This window comes from Hemiscyllium ocellatum, chromosome 16 (assembly GCF_020745735.1).
Source record: "Hemiscyllium ocellatum isolate sHemOce1 chromosome 16, sHemOce1.pat.X.cur, whole genome shotgun sequence".
Taxonomy (NCBI): domain Eukaryota; kingdom Metazoa; phylum Chordata; class Chondrichthyes; order Orectolobiformes; family Hemiscylliidae; genus Hemiscyllium; species Hemiscyllium ocellatum.
The window spans coordinates 70,810,190-70,823,390 of record NC_083416.1 but is presented as its reverse complement, the minus strand read 5'-3'; the positions used below and the strand labels follow the sequence as shown (position 1 = coordinate 70,823,390).

The 13,201-nt window shown below is 43.6% G+C and overlaps 1 protein-coding gene across 5 annotated transcripts in view; it reads left to right on the top strand.

Annotated features, from left to right (window-relative positions):
- Positions 1–13,201, top strand: part of rad50 (RAD50 homolog, double strand break repair protein) — a 157,656-nt gene that overhangs the window by 110,333 nt on the left and 34,122 nt on the right. For all 5 annotated transcript variants that reach the window (XM_060837367.1, XM_060837364.1, XM_060837365.1 and 2 more), the window contains one exon: positions 11,743–11,870. In XM_060837367.1, the coding sequence (XP_060693350.1) occupies positions 11,743–11,870 (128 nt within the window). The remainder of the gene's footprint in view (positions 1–11,742; positions 11,871–13,201) is intronic.

The window sequence follows — 13,201 nt, the reverse complement described above, 5'->3', positions numbered from 1 at the left end:
TGAGCAAACATATTTGTTTGGAAGGGTTGCAGGGCTAAGACGAAATAAAGGAGAATTATGATCAAATCAATGGGGTGGGTTCAGGGAATTATTAAGGATTATAAAGACAGGTGATAAAAGAGCAGGACATTGTAAACACGGGATGTAAGCTATGAAATTGTGGATTTAAAAAAAAACACAGACACGTGCTTTTGTACCTCCGTTCACCCCTTCAGGATGTCTGTGTTTTTCTGCTAATGATATATTTATCGCTTAAGTTGTTACAGCCACAGAAGTTCCATTGGTTTGGCTTTGATCTTGTTTAGCTGATGTGTTTTTGATGAGGTCAATGAAGCATGTCCTCCAAATGTTCGGAATAGATGGAGTGAACCAGCTGTTTTCAACAGCGAGATCCTACCTGTACATGTCTTTGACATTTTACACAGATGTTGTTGGGTTCAAACTGCTCATTGCCCTGCCCGAAACCCAAGTCTTCACCCTTCACCATCTCCTTTCCCCCCAACAGATGAGTTGACCTGCAATTGCAAGCTCTACTTCAGTTGAAATAGAGAAGATTGCCTTCATTTGATGCTATTCAAGATATCCAAGAATTGTGACTAGATTAGGGGTAAACGAACTAGTATTACATTGTATCAGCGTAGGCTTATTGTAAGATTGTACCTTGAAACCATAATCCAGTCTGATAACTCTGCTGATATCAAAAAGGGGGATTTCCAATGGTAAAGTTTAAAAACTAGAATATCCTACATATTTGTTTTAAGGAAAGAATTAGCGTGGATCACATTGTCAGATATCTAACAAGAATTCTGATTAAAATGATGTTTTGACGTGAGTAGTGGGACTATATTGCGTTTTATCATGAAGCTTCTTTCTCTTCCCTTTTTTCACTGTCAGGTCTTCGTTCAATCTGCAAAGCTTCACATAATCTTTCTTGAATATCTTGGATCTCGATTTAAAGATAAATGAAACTGTTCCTGTTCTACATCAAGACTTGTACTGAATTATCTGTCTGATGCTTGCTAAGTGCTTTGCAAATTTCAAAGACCTGTAACAGAGCCTCATAAACACAAATCCATTTTTATGACAAAATCCAATCCTGTTACATAAAATCTAATTTAAAAGTCAATGCTCCAAAAAGAATGTGAAGTACAAAGTAATTCCAATGTCGTAGTGGTAATGATCTCAATAGACAATAGGTGCAGGAGTAGGCCATTCAGCCCTTTGAGCCTGCACCGACATTCAATATGATCATGGCTGATCATTCCTAATCAGTATCCACTTCCTGCCTTATCTCCATAACCCTTGATTCCACTATCTTTGAGAGCTTTATCCAACTCTTTCTTAAATGAATCCAGAGACTGGGCCTCCGGGGCAGAGCATTCCACACAGCCACCACTCTCTGGGTGAAGAAGTTTCTCCTCATCTCTGTCCTAAATGGTCTACTCCGTATTTTTAAGCTGTGTCCTCTGATTCGGCATTCACCTATCAGCGGAAACATGTTTCCTGCAGCCAGAGTGTCCAATCCTTTCATAATCTTATGTGTCTCAATCAGATCCCCTCTCAGTCTTCTAAACTCAAGGGTGTACAAGCCCAGTCGCTTCAGTCTTTCAGTGTAAGGTAATCCCTCCATTCCAGGAATTGACCTCGTGAACCTACGCTGCACTATCTCATGATAGTAGGAGAAAAGTCTTCATTCAGAAAGTGGTTAGAATATAGAATGCACCACCACAGACTGGTTGAATATTGAATAAATAGAATAGATTTTTTACAGAGAAGCTACAGAAGGAAAGAAGGAATAAAAGGATAAATTGCTCAGGTTAGATGTAAAAGAATGGGAGGAGGTGACCTAGTGCTAGAAACCTGGGTAATGTACTAAGGATCAGGGTTCAAATCCCGCTACAGCAAGTGGAGGAAGTTGGATTCAATAAAAATCTGTCGTTAAGAATCTAATGATTACCAAACGATCATTGTCAATTGTTGGAAAAAAAACCATCGAGTTTGCTAATATCCTTCAGAGAAGAAGGTCTATATTTGTTGCCTGGCCTTCAGACTCTGAGCAATGTGTTTTACTCTTAGCTGCCTTTTAATTCCCCAGTAAGGGATAGACAATAAAGGTTGACCACAACCAGTGAGTAAAAAGTATTTCAAAAAAAGTAGTGGCAAAGACCATCAGGGCCAAATTCCCTACTCATGTTCTTTAATCATAGAATCACAGAATCCCTACAGTGTCGAAACAGACCATTCGCCTCATCAGGTCTATACTGACCCTCTGAAGACACACTTTCCCTACGCTATCCCTGTAACTCTGCATTACCTATGGCTAATCCACCTATATATCCCTGGTGTCTATGGGCAATTTAGCATGGCTAGTCCACCTAACCTGCACACCTTTGGATTGTGGGAGGAGACAGACACAGGGAGAATATGAAAACTCCACACAGACGGTCCCCCAAGGGTGGAATCGAACACACGTCCCTGGTCACCGAGCTGTGTATATATATATATATATATATATATATTTATATATTTTATATATATATATATGTACCCACTAATTATTTCTGTATAAAATGTAATTGGAAGTTTTGGCCGCATTCCTTGAAGAATATGAAAATGGCTTTGTTGAATCTATATTCCTCTAAACTCAGCTTCACATGTTCTTGTCGAAATAAATTTCTTTGTAAAATATAAAAACTCTGCAGCACTGGGCATGTGGCAGTGCAGTGGCTGCCACTGGGTTTCAGAACTGCAAGCCGCCTGGTAGGCCGTCATTCATGGTCTTAGATACTTGAGAGTATACCCAATTTGTAATTATTTAAGATGGATTGCATTAATTAGGTTGCACATTCCTTACTGAGTGCAGAGGTTCTTATTACCTAATTTATAACCAGTTTCTTGCTGTGGCATATGAGCAGGGTACAATGATATTGATATCCACGTAGTATCTGCTTACTAGGAAAGAAATAGTTGGACAAAATTGCCAAGTTGCAGCACACAGCAAACCTGTTGTGTAGAGCTAACGCAAAATTTATATTTTGCAGTAACTTTAATTTGAGATGGGATAGCCACAACCTGAGAAATGTAAATCCATTTTTAAAGCAGTGTGTTCTTATTGTAATGTAATAACAGGAATGAGAACAGAACAAAGAAGCTGCTTTATAGTGAGCTAGCAGTACCATCACTAAATAACTTACCAATGCTCTAAGCTTTGAACTTCTGGAGGTTGGATGGTGGTATCGTTGTCATCCAGTAAATGAAAGAAAATGGTGACGTGTGAACATGGATAGACCATTGAATTCCTGATGACCCTAATTCCTGATGAAAGGCTTATGCCCGAAATGTGGATTCTCCTGCTCCTCGGATGCTGCCTGACCTGCTGTGCTTTACCAGCACCTGACAAGGGAGTCACGAAGGGAGTGGTCTTTGCGGAACGCTGATAGGGGAGGGGAGGGAAATATATCCCTGGTGGTGGGGTCCGTTTGGAGTTGGCGGAAATGACGGCGGATGATACGCTGTATACAGAGGTTGGTGGGGTGGTAGGTGAGAACCAGTGGGGTTCTGTCTTGGTACCCAGGTGGAAGATGAAGCGCTTTTCCTCCAACCGTCGTGTTACCCAGGCGGAAGATGAGGTGCTCTTCCTCCAACCGTCGTGATATATTTCCTTCCCCTTCCCTATCAGCGTTCCGCAAAGACCACTCCCTTCGTGACTCCCTCATCAGGTCCACACCCCCCACCAACCCAGTCTCCACTCCCGGCACCTTCTCCTGCAACCGCAGGAAATGCAAAACTTGCACCCACACCTCCTCCTTTACTTCTCTCCAAGGCCCCAAGGGATCCTTCCATATCCGCCACAAATTCACCTGCACCTCCACACACATCATCTATTGCATCCACTGCACCCGATGTGGCCTCCTCTATATTGGGGAGACAGGCCGCCTACTTGCAGAATGCTTCAGGGAACACCTCTGGGACGCCCGAACCAACCAACCCAACCACCCCGTGGCTCAACACTAACTCTCCCTCCCACTCTACCGAAGACATGCAGGTCCTTGGACTCCTCCATCGCCAGAACATAACAACATGACGGTTGGAGGAAGAGTGCCTCATCTTCCGCCTGGGAACCCTCCAGCCACAAGGAATGAACTCGAATTTCTCCAGTTTCCTCATTTCCCCTCCCCCCACCTTGTCTCAGTCGATTCCCTTGAACTCAGCACCGCCCTCCTAACCTGCAATCCTCTTCCTGACCTCTCCGCCCCCACCCCACTCCGGCCTATCACCCTCACCTTGACCTCCTTCCACCTATCACATCTCCATCGCCCCTCCCCCAAGTCCCTCCTCCCTACCTTTTATCTTAGCCTGCCTGGCACCCTCTCCTCATTCCTGATGAAGGGCTCTGGCCCGAAACGTTAAATTTCCTGTTCCTTGGATGCTGCCTAACCTGCTGTGCTTTAACCAGCAACACATTTTCAGCAAAGTACAACAACACCCAATCACACAAGGAGATAATGAGTCAGCTAACCAAAAACTTGGTTAAAGAGCTAGATTTTGAGACGTCATACAGAGCCCAACAAGTCCACACTGACCCGCCGAAGCACAACCCACCCATACCCCTACATTTACCCCTTACCTAACACTATGGGCAATTTAGCATAGCCAATTCACCTGACCCGCACATCTTTCACATCTTTGGACTGTGGGAGGAAACCGGAGCACCCGGAGGAAACCCACACAGACATGGGGAGAACATGCAAACTCCACACAGTTAGTCGCCTGAGTCGGGAATTGAACCCGGGTCTCAGGCGCTGTGAGGCAGCAGTGCTAACCACTGTGCCACCGTGCCGCCCACAATAGAGAGGCTGATTGATATAGAAAGGGAATTCCTGAGCTTGGGTCCTAGGCTGTTACATAATTATGGAATGGTTAAGGTTAGGGGTAATCAAGAGGGCAGAAGGAGATGAGTGCAGCTATCTCAGGGTGTTGCTGGGCAGAAAGAGGTTGCTTTACTTTACAGGAGCTGATGTTGGTCAGTGAGTACTGGGATAATGGGGAAATTGACTTGCCACACAGGTAGGAGAGTTTCGGATCACCTTGAGTGCAGAAGGTAGAATGTGAGAGTTGAGCTGGAATGTGTGAGAGATATCGGAGGTGTAAATGGAGCATTAATAGCAACAAATGACCAATCCAGAAGTGCCCTTTTGGACTCTGGAATATGTTGGAGATGCTGCAATCTCCTATTGGTTTCTGTCATTATTTGGTTGGTATCTGATATGAAAGACCACTGCTTACTGCCTTATCTTTTAAAGCTGAATTTCAAGTTATGATCTTTTAGGTATTAAAAAAGGGAAGGTGTCGACACTGACTGGACTGGTAAAGTTGCTATTGTCCCACTGGACCATTGGGCCGCTGTCTCATTAGATAGTATTGACTGGTGGTGGTTTAACCTGAGGGTCACCATGTTTCAGTCAAGGGGAGAGGTTATGAAGGTGGGAACCTTCATGGTGACCTCAGTTGGTGCAGGAATTGAACCCACGCTATTGGTATCACTCCCCTTCACAAACCAGCCATCCAGCTAACTGACAGAGACTAGAACATAATGCTGTCAGGTCACAGGTTCACATCCAACAGCTGGCAATATTTAAATTCAGTAAATAGAATGACAAATATCCATCTGTTGTAATTTTTCTTAGATCTAGCTCCCTAGTATTTTTTTAAGGGATGGAAATCTGCCATCCTTCCCCATGCTAGTCTGGATGTGACGCCAGATCCTCAACAGCATTGTTAACTCATAACTGCCCCTGAAGTGGCCAATAAGCACTCAGTTTAGGGGAGTTAGGGATGGGCAATAAATGGTGTGATGCTTGTATCCTGTAAAAGAATAAAGATTTAAAAAATCAATTTTCAAACTTCTGCTGAAATTCTCAATGTAAGAGGTAATGATGTGATTTTAGGCTGGCCTTAGGCTTTACAAGAGACTGCTATTATAGTTTAGAAAACATTTTACTGTTGCAAAATTTGGAAATTACATTCATCCTTTCAAGCTTCACTTTCAGTAAGCAAATTGATGGGACTTTTGAAGATTCATTGTACTTTATCTGTGTGGCTAGATAGATCTCACTGATAAGTGTTTCTTTATGACATTTTTATTTAACTCACTATGGCAGAACTCGGAGGTTTTATCAACAAAGCAAATCCTTCAAGATGCAAGATAAAAGATTTTTTCTGTGTTTAAAACAAATTGAGTGGGCCTGGGATTGAAGGGGAGAGAAAGGGGCTATACGTTCCTGCAAGTAGCTTATTATCAGTTTCCAAAATAATTCAATTGGAAATTCAAAACGTTATGGCTGACAGTAATTTGTTTATTTGAAAAGTAAGTCAGATCAAGATTTCGTATTTATTTGAGAGAGAAGCAATTTTGTGCGACCAAAAATAAGAATGTATTTCTGTTTTGCTGGATTATCCAGTAACTACCTTCACTTCCTGCTTCAAGTCAGGGTACAACTGCTGCACTAACCAACAGACAACTAAAATCAAACTCTGAGTGTCTTCTTTACCAATTGGCTGCACTGCTGGGATGCCTCCATTTCTCACACTTACTGTCCATATTTGTCAGTTTGAACATAGCCATTAATGAATCTGAATTAGAGAATGCTTTAGGATTGTGAATTCTACTCCACAAGGGTCAAGAGTGTGTTGCTGGAAAAGCACAGCAGGTCAGGCAGCATCCAAGGAGCAAAAGAATGGATGTTTCGGGCATAAACCCTTCATCAGGAATGAGGTTTGTGGTCGGGGGCTGAGAGATAAATGGGAAGGGGTAGGGTTGTTGGGGGGAAGGTAGCTGAGAAAGCAAATAGGTAGATGAAGGTGAGGGAGAAGGTGATGGGGCAGAGGGTGATGGACAAGTCAGGAGGACGGTGCTGAGTTGGAGGCTTTGAACTGGGATAATGTGGGGGGAGGGGAAATGAGGAAACTGTTAAAATCCACATTTTTCCCATGTGGTCGCAAGGTTCCAAGATGGAATATGAGACGTTCTTCCTCCAGGCGTCTGGTGGTAATGGGGAGAAAGCCTAGGACATGCATGTCCTTGACAGAGTGGGATGGGGAGTTGAAGTTCAGCCATGGGGTGGTGGGGTTGGTGGGTGCAGGTGTCCCATTGATGTTCCCTGAAACGTTCTTCAACATCTGCAGTTCTAACTTTCTCCCGATCTAATCCATGAGGGAATGATGTGATTGGGATCTTTCCTCTGAGAAAAGTGGCCAAGATTCCATTTGACAGGAGAAGCAACAATTAAGATACCCCTATCTCAGTCAAGAATATGGTGATGGAAAAGCACAGCTGATCAGGCAGCATCCGAGGAGGAGGCGCATTGACATTTTGAGCATAAGCTCTCGTTCCTGATGAAGAGCTTATGCTCAAAACGTCGATTCTCCTGCTCCTTGGATGCTGACTGACCAGCTGTGTTTTTCCATCACCACATTCTTTGACTCTGATCTCCAGCATCTGCCGTCCTTTACTTTCTCCCATACCCTTATCTTGATCTAGACAAGTGCTCACAATCTAGCACACCGCACTGGAGAAATCACCTGCAGTTTTTGTGACCACTTTTCAAGGCACCTCCACTCAGTCGGCAAACAGGAGCCAGAATTTCATAGCCTGCCATCTTAATTTTCCGCCTTGCTCTCAGGCTGACATCTGGTCCTCATGAGCCTTTCCACGGAAGCCCCAGATACATTTGAGGGATATCTTTTGTAGCAGCCCTGCAGATTCCAATTTGAATTTGACAAATTCAGACATTACTCTCAAAGCCTGTTTTGTTTTCTTTGCATTTTTGATTTTTCTTCTGTCTTGCCTTTCTGCTTACAGTCAACAGCGCCTTCTGATCAAGGAACATCCTTCCCTCATCTCCATTTTTTTTATCCCGGAGGACTAAGTCAGACTCACTGGGCCAAATGACCTTTCTCCACACGATAGGGATTCTACAATTATAACGGTTGCTCAGTGGTTAGCATTGCTACTCACAATGCCAGGGACCCAGGTTCGATTCCAGCCTCGGGCAACTATCTGTGTGGAGTTTGTACCTTCTCCCCGTGTCTGCGTGGGTTTCATCCAGGTGCTCCGGTTTCTTCCCACATCCAAAGATATGCAGGTTAGGTGGGTTAACCATGCTAAATTGCCCATAGTGCTCAGGAATGGCTAGCTGTGGTAAGTTTTGAGAAGATTTGTAGTTCAGGTTGAGGTTCTGGATGTAGATTTGCTCACTGAGCTGGAAGGTTCATTTCTAGACATTTTGTCACCCTACGAGGTAACATCTTCAGTGAGCCTCCGGGCAAAGCACTGCTGATGATTCCTGCGTTCAATTTATATGTTTGGGTTTGTTTGTGTTTCTTTGGGTTGGTGATGTCATTTCCTATTCTTAGGATGGATGTGCTGTCTCAGTCAAAGTGGTGTCCTTCCTTATCTATATGTAAGGATACTAGTGAGACAGGGTCATGTTGTTTTGTGGCTAATTGATGTTCATGTATGCTGGTGGCTAGTTTTCTGCGTGTTCGTCCAATGTTGTGTTTGTTACAGTTCTTGCATGGTATTTTGTAAATAACATTAGTTTTGCTTGTTGTCTATATAGGGTCTTTCAAGTTCATTAGCTGCTGTTTTAGTGTGTTGGTGGGTTTGTGGGCTACCATGATGCCAAGGGGTCTGAGTAGTCTGGCAGTCATTTCCGAGATGTCTTTGATGTAGAGGAGAGTGGCTAGGGTTTCTGGACGCATTTTGTCTGCTTGCTTGGGTTTATTGCTGAGAAATCGGCAGACTGTGTTCATTGAAGACCCATTCTTTTTGAATACACTGTGCAGGTGATTTTCCTCTGCTCTGTGTAGTTCCTCTGTGCTGCTCATTGAAATAATGTTCTGATGCAGCTTCATTTGTCGATATTGGGATGATTGCTTCTGTAGTTCAATATTTGGTCCGTATGTGTTGTTTTCCTGCAGACGCTGGTTTGAAGTTGCCCATTGGCTGTTCACTCTACTGCGACATCTAGGAATGGCAGTTTGTTGTTATTTTCCTCCTCCTTATTGAATTTTATGCCCGTAAAGGTATAATTGATGGTCTTGAAGGTTTCCTCTAATTTGTTTCGTTTAGTGATGACAAAGGTGTCATCCTCATAGTGGACCCAAAGCTTGCGTTGGATGGTTGGCAAAGCTGTTTTTTCAAGTCTCTGTATTACTGCCTCTGCTATGGGGATATTGTAGGGGGTTTTCTCTGGCTCTTCAAGGTGTCTGTGCAGACTTGATGGGCCAAATGGCCACTTTCTGCACTGTAGGGATTCTATTATTCTTCAACTTCTGTCATCCACCTTTGCCACCTCTATTCTGGACCTTTTTGTTCTTGTTACACCAATCCCTTGGTCAAAACCTGTTACATTTCTACATTTTCAGGCATATGACTGTCATCGGAATTGGTTGTGGTTGTCTGTGCAGCTGTTTCTGTAACCTTCTGCTTATTGCCAGGAATTTCTGGTTTTGTTTAGTTTTTCACTAGATTCACATTTAGGCTTCAGACAAAGAGATGACTGATATTCCGTTTGGCAACTGCCCAATCAGCCAATGAATCTGCGGCATCATTTCAGTGTGCGCTGCTGATGTAATTTTGCAATGTCTATTTTATGAACACTTTCTTGGAGTAAGTGCCCAAAACCTTTACTGACTTGTACCTCCTTTCCGTAAGATACTGATCGATGCAAGCTTCATAAATCAGACAGGTTAGGTTGTCTGATTCAGTGTAACAGCCAATGTGTAACAGAACTCAGTTCTGACCTGGCTGTCATGTAAAGCTTCAAACAGAAATCTAAGCTGAATGAGTGAGTCTGCTGGCATTCTTTGACCCCAGCCCAGCAGTGACTGCAGCCTTGTGTAATGCTATAATCATTCTAAGTGACATTACCTCATCCGATTGAAACATGAGGCCGAGTTGTGTATCGCTGCCTGCGTTTGATCCAGCTCCACACGAGGGTATCCAGCTGAGCAGCTGGGGAGTCTGGGTGCTCACTTCATCATGCAAGTTAATGATGTTTGGCTGCATCTGTTTTCTGAAGTGCTGTATTTAGCTGGCAAAGCTATAGTGTTTCACACAAAGCAAAGTGTGTGAACTCCTTCACTCTCTGCAAATGCTGAAGTAGCCAAAATCATAAGAAATAAGAGCAGGGGTGCACCTGACTGAGGGTGGTGGGGGCAGGAGTGTATGTGACGGTAGTGGAGGGGAAAGGAGTACACGTGATGGAGTTGATGGGTGCAGGGATTCACGTGACAGGGTTGGTGGGTGTAGAGATGCACATGACAGGCATGAATGCACGGGTGCACGTGACGATGGGGAGGAGGGTGCAGGAGTGCTTATGACCGGGGGGGGGGTGCGCGTGGATGCACATGATGTGGGGACACAGGGGTGCACGTGACGGGTGGATGCAGGTGTGCACATGACGGGGGGCACAGGGGTGCACGTGATGGGGGGGCGCAGGGGTGCACATGACAATGGAGGGCGGTAGGTGCAGGAGTGCTTATGACGGAGGGGGCACAAGAGTGCACGTGGCAGGGGTGCACGTGATGGGGGTTGCGCAGGGGTCCACGTGACAGGAGCACAAGGATCGAGCGTTTAGCCCCTTGACCCTTCTCCAGAAAAAAGTTCATGGTTAATCTGATAGGAACCTCAAATCCCCTTCCCTACCTGACCCTGATGGCCCATAATACCCTTGGTTACTAAAACGCTGCCTTATAAATATTCGAGTACTCTCCTGAAAAGATGGTAGAAGCAGAGGTCCAAAACCTCGGTCCCCGCTGAGATGAGCATCAAGTCTGTTTTAAATGAATGACCCCTGATTTTTAAGCAGTGACCTTTTGTCCTAGGCTCTCCCATAAGGCAAAACATCCACTTCCTGTCTACCCCTCAAGCCCCTCAGGATCTTACGTGTTTCAACCAAGTCCCTCCTGTTCTAAACTCAGATGAACACAAACTCAGCCTGTCCAACATTTTCTCATAATACAACCCATTCATTCCAGGTATCAGTCTGGTAAGTCCTCTACGAACTCTTCCTTCCTTACATCAGGTAACAAATACAATGCACGGTTTGACAGATGTGCTCTCACCAGTGCCCTATATAACTGAAGTATAACTTTCCTACTTCTGGATTCTGTTGCCCTTGCAGTAAATGATCAAAATCTATTAGCTTTATTAGTCACTTGACTCTACCTGCTTAACTTTTTCCACATTATGCTGCAATTGCCACACTTTTGCCCATCCATTTAACCTCTTTTTTTTTCAAGCTTTTTATATGCTGTGGGTATCTTATTTTTCAACTTTGTGTCATCAGCCAACTGTGTCATCAAACCTTCTGTCCTCTCAACCAAAAATTGTTACTGGTTTGAATAGGCCATTCGGCCCCTTGAGTCTTCCTGCCACTTGTTAAGGTGATTGGATTGTGTCCTTTTTCTCCCCACTTTCCTTTCCGTATTCTCCCACCCTAATCTCTGACATCCTTGTTGGTTAAAACCTGATATTCAGCCTTGATTGTATTTATTGAGCCAGTCTCCACTGCTTGTCTGGGAAGAGAATTCTTAAAAAAGAGTGACCCCCTCAAGTAAGTTTCTCTTCACTTTGCAAGTGTACGTTTGTAGTTTTTGTATGTTTTTATTTGTCAACCTGGTGAATGAAGGCTGCACAAAATAATCATGGTTGTGTTGTATTGCTGCCTCTTACAGCTTGAGGAGCGCTGGTTGCAGGATAACTTGACGTTACGGAAGAGAATGGAAGAACTGAATGTCGTGGAGAGCAAGAGGAAGGAGCTTTTAAAAGAGATGGGAGAGATGAAAGTAATGCATCTCAGAAAGTACGACAAAGCTTAAAATACACAGTACAGTCAGTGATGTTGTAACATGATGCTTGCGTTTTAGTGCAATCTCACGTTATAGAAGAATTGCACTTTAGAAATAGAGTTCAAAGTGTTGGCAATGGAATCGCGTTTTAAAACATACGTTTTAAAAGTTCGTTCTTTAGAAACAACCTTCCCAATTCGTCGATCGCATTACAATTAATTTGCGTTGACGCAATATGAGTTATAACAGAACAACCTGTGTTTCCGCAAATGTTAAATTGTTGTTGCCAATATTTAATGCCAGGGATCTTCAAAGCATCCTTTAAATTATGGTCAGAGCTTTACGTGAGCAGGCTGCCCCTGAGTAAATGGGAGCTGGTGTTTCTTTTTGGAGAGCATTTAAATAACAATTGAGCTTTAAAGCTGGATGGGTGCAGCTCCAACAACACCATCCAGGATAAAGCAACTGGCTTGATTGGTATCCCATCCACCACCTTAAACACTCACTCTTCACCATGACCACACAGTGGCAGCACTGTGTATCATCTACAAGATGCACTGCAGAAACTTGGTCTATAAGAGCACCAACAAAGCCCATGACTTTGACCACCTAGAAGAATGAGAGTTGCAGATCCATGGGAATACCATTACCTGCAAGTTCGCCCACCCCAATACCATTCTGATTTGGCAATGTGCAGGGGTTCCCTGATTTTCGAGTAGTTGATCATTGACCGCTTATCCTTTCAAATGCGATCTCATACACGATTATAACTTTAAAGACCTGGCATACAAACATTTCTTGTGCTTACTAATGGCTGCTTTATATTGTCCTGTGACTCGCAATTGAACACAAGAACAGAACCTGTTTGCAACCCGTGGATTTCCTGTATCACTGTTCCTTCAGTGTCACTGGGTCAAAATCCTGGAACTCCCTCCCCTAACAGCTCAAGGATGTATCTACACCTCAAGAACTGCAGAGGTTCAAACAGACAATTCATCAATGCCTACAGAAGAGCAATTAGGAAAATAGCTTACCTCCACAAAGGTTGTCCCAGGATTGTCTCCAAAAGTGTGACTCTTGTTTGTTGGAGAAGATCTGGGTCCTAGTGTTAACTTTTTTTTTGGTCAACAGTTTTTCACCCTGGCAGACACAACTGAAAGCAACAAAATTTGAATCTCTGTTTTAAAACAACGATAAAATGCAAAAAAGCTTAAGAGATATTTTGTCAGCCTTGCCTTTCACTGACAGGATTCTCTTTATCATGAAGACTGTGCCCGTTCAATCTTCCACAGCAGCCAATCAATCATAAGTGATAAAAAAAATCTTCAGGAAATATAAAATTTCT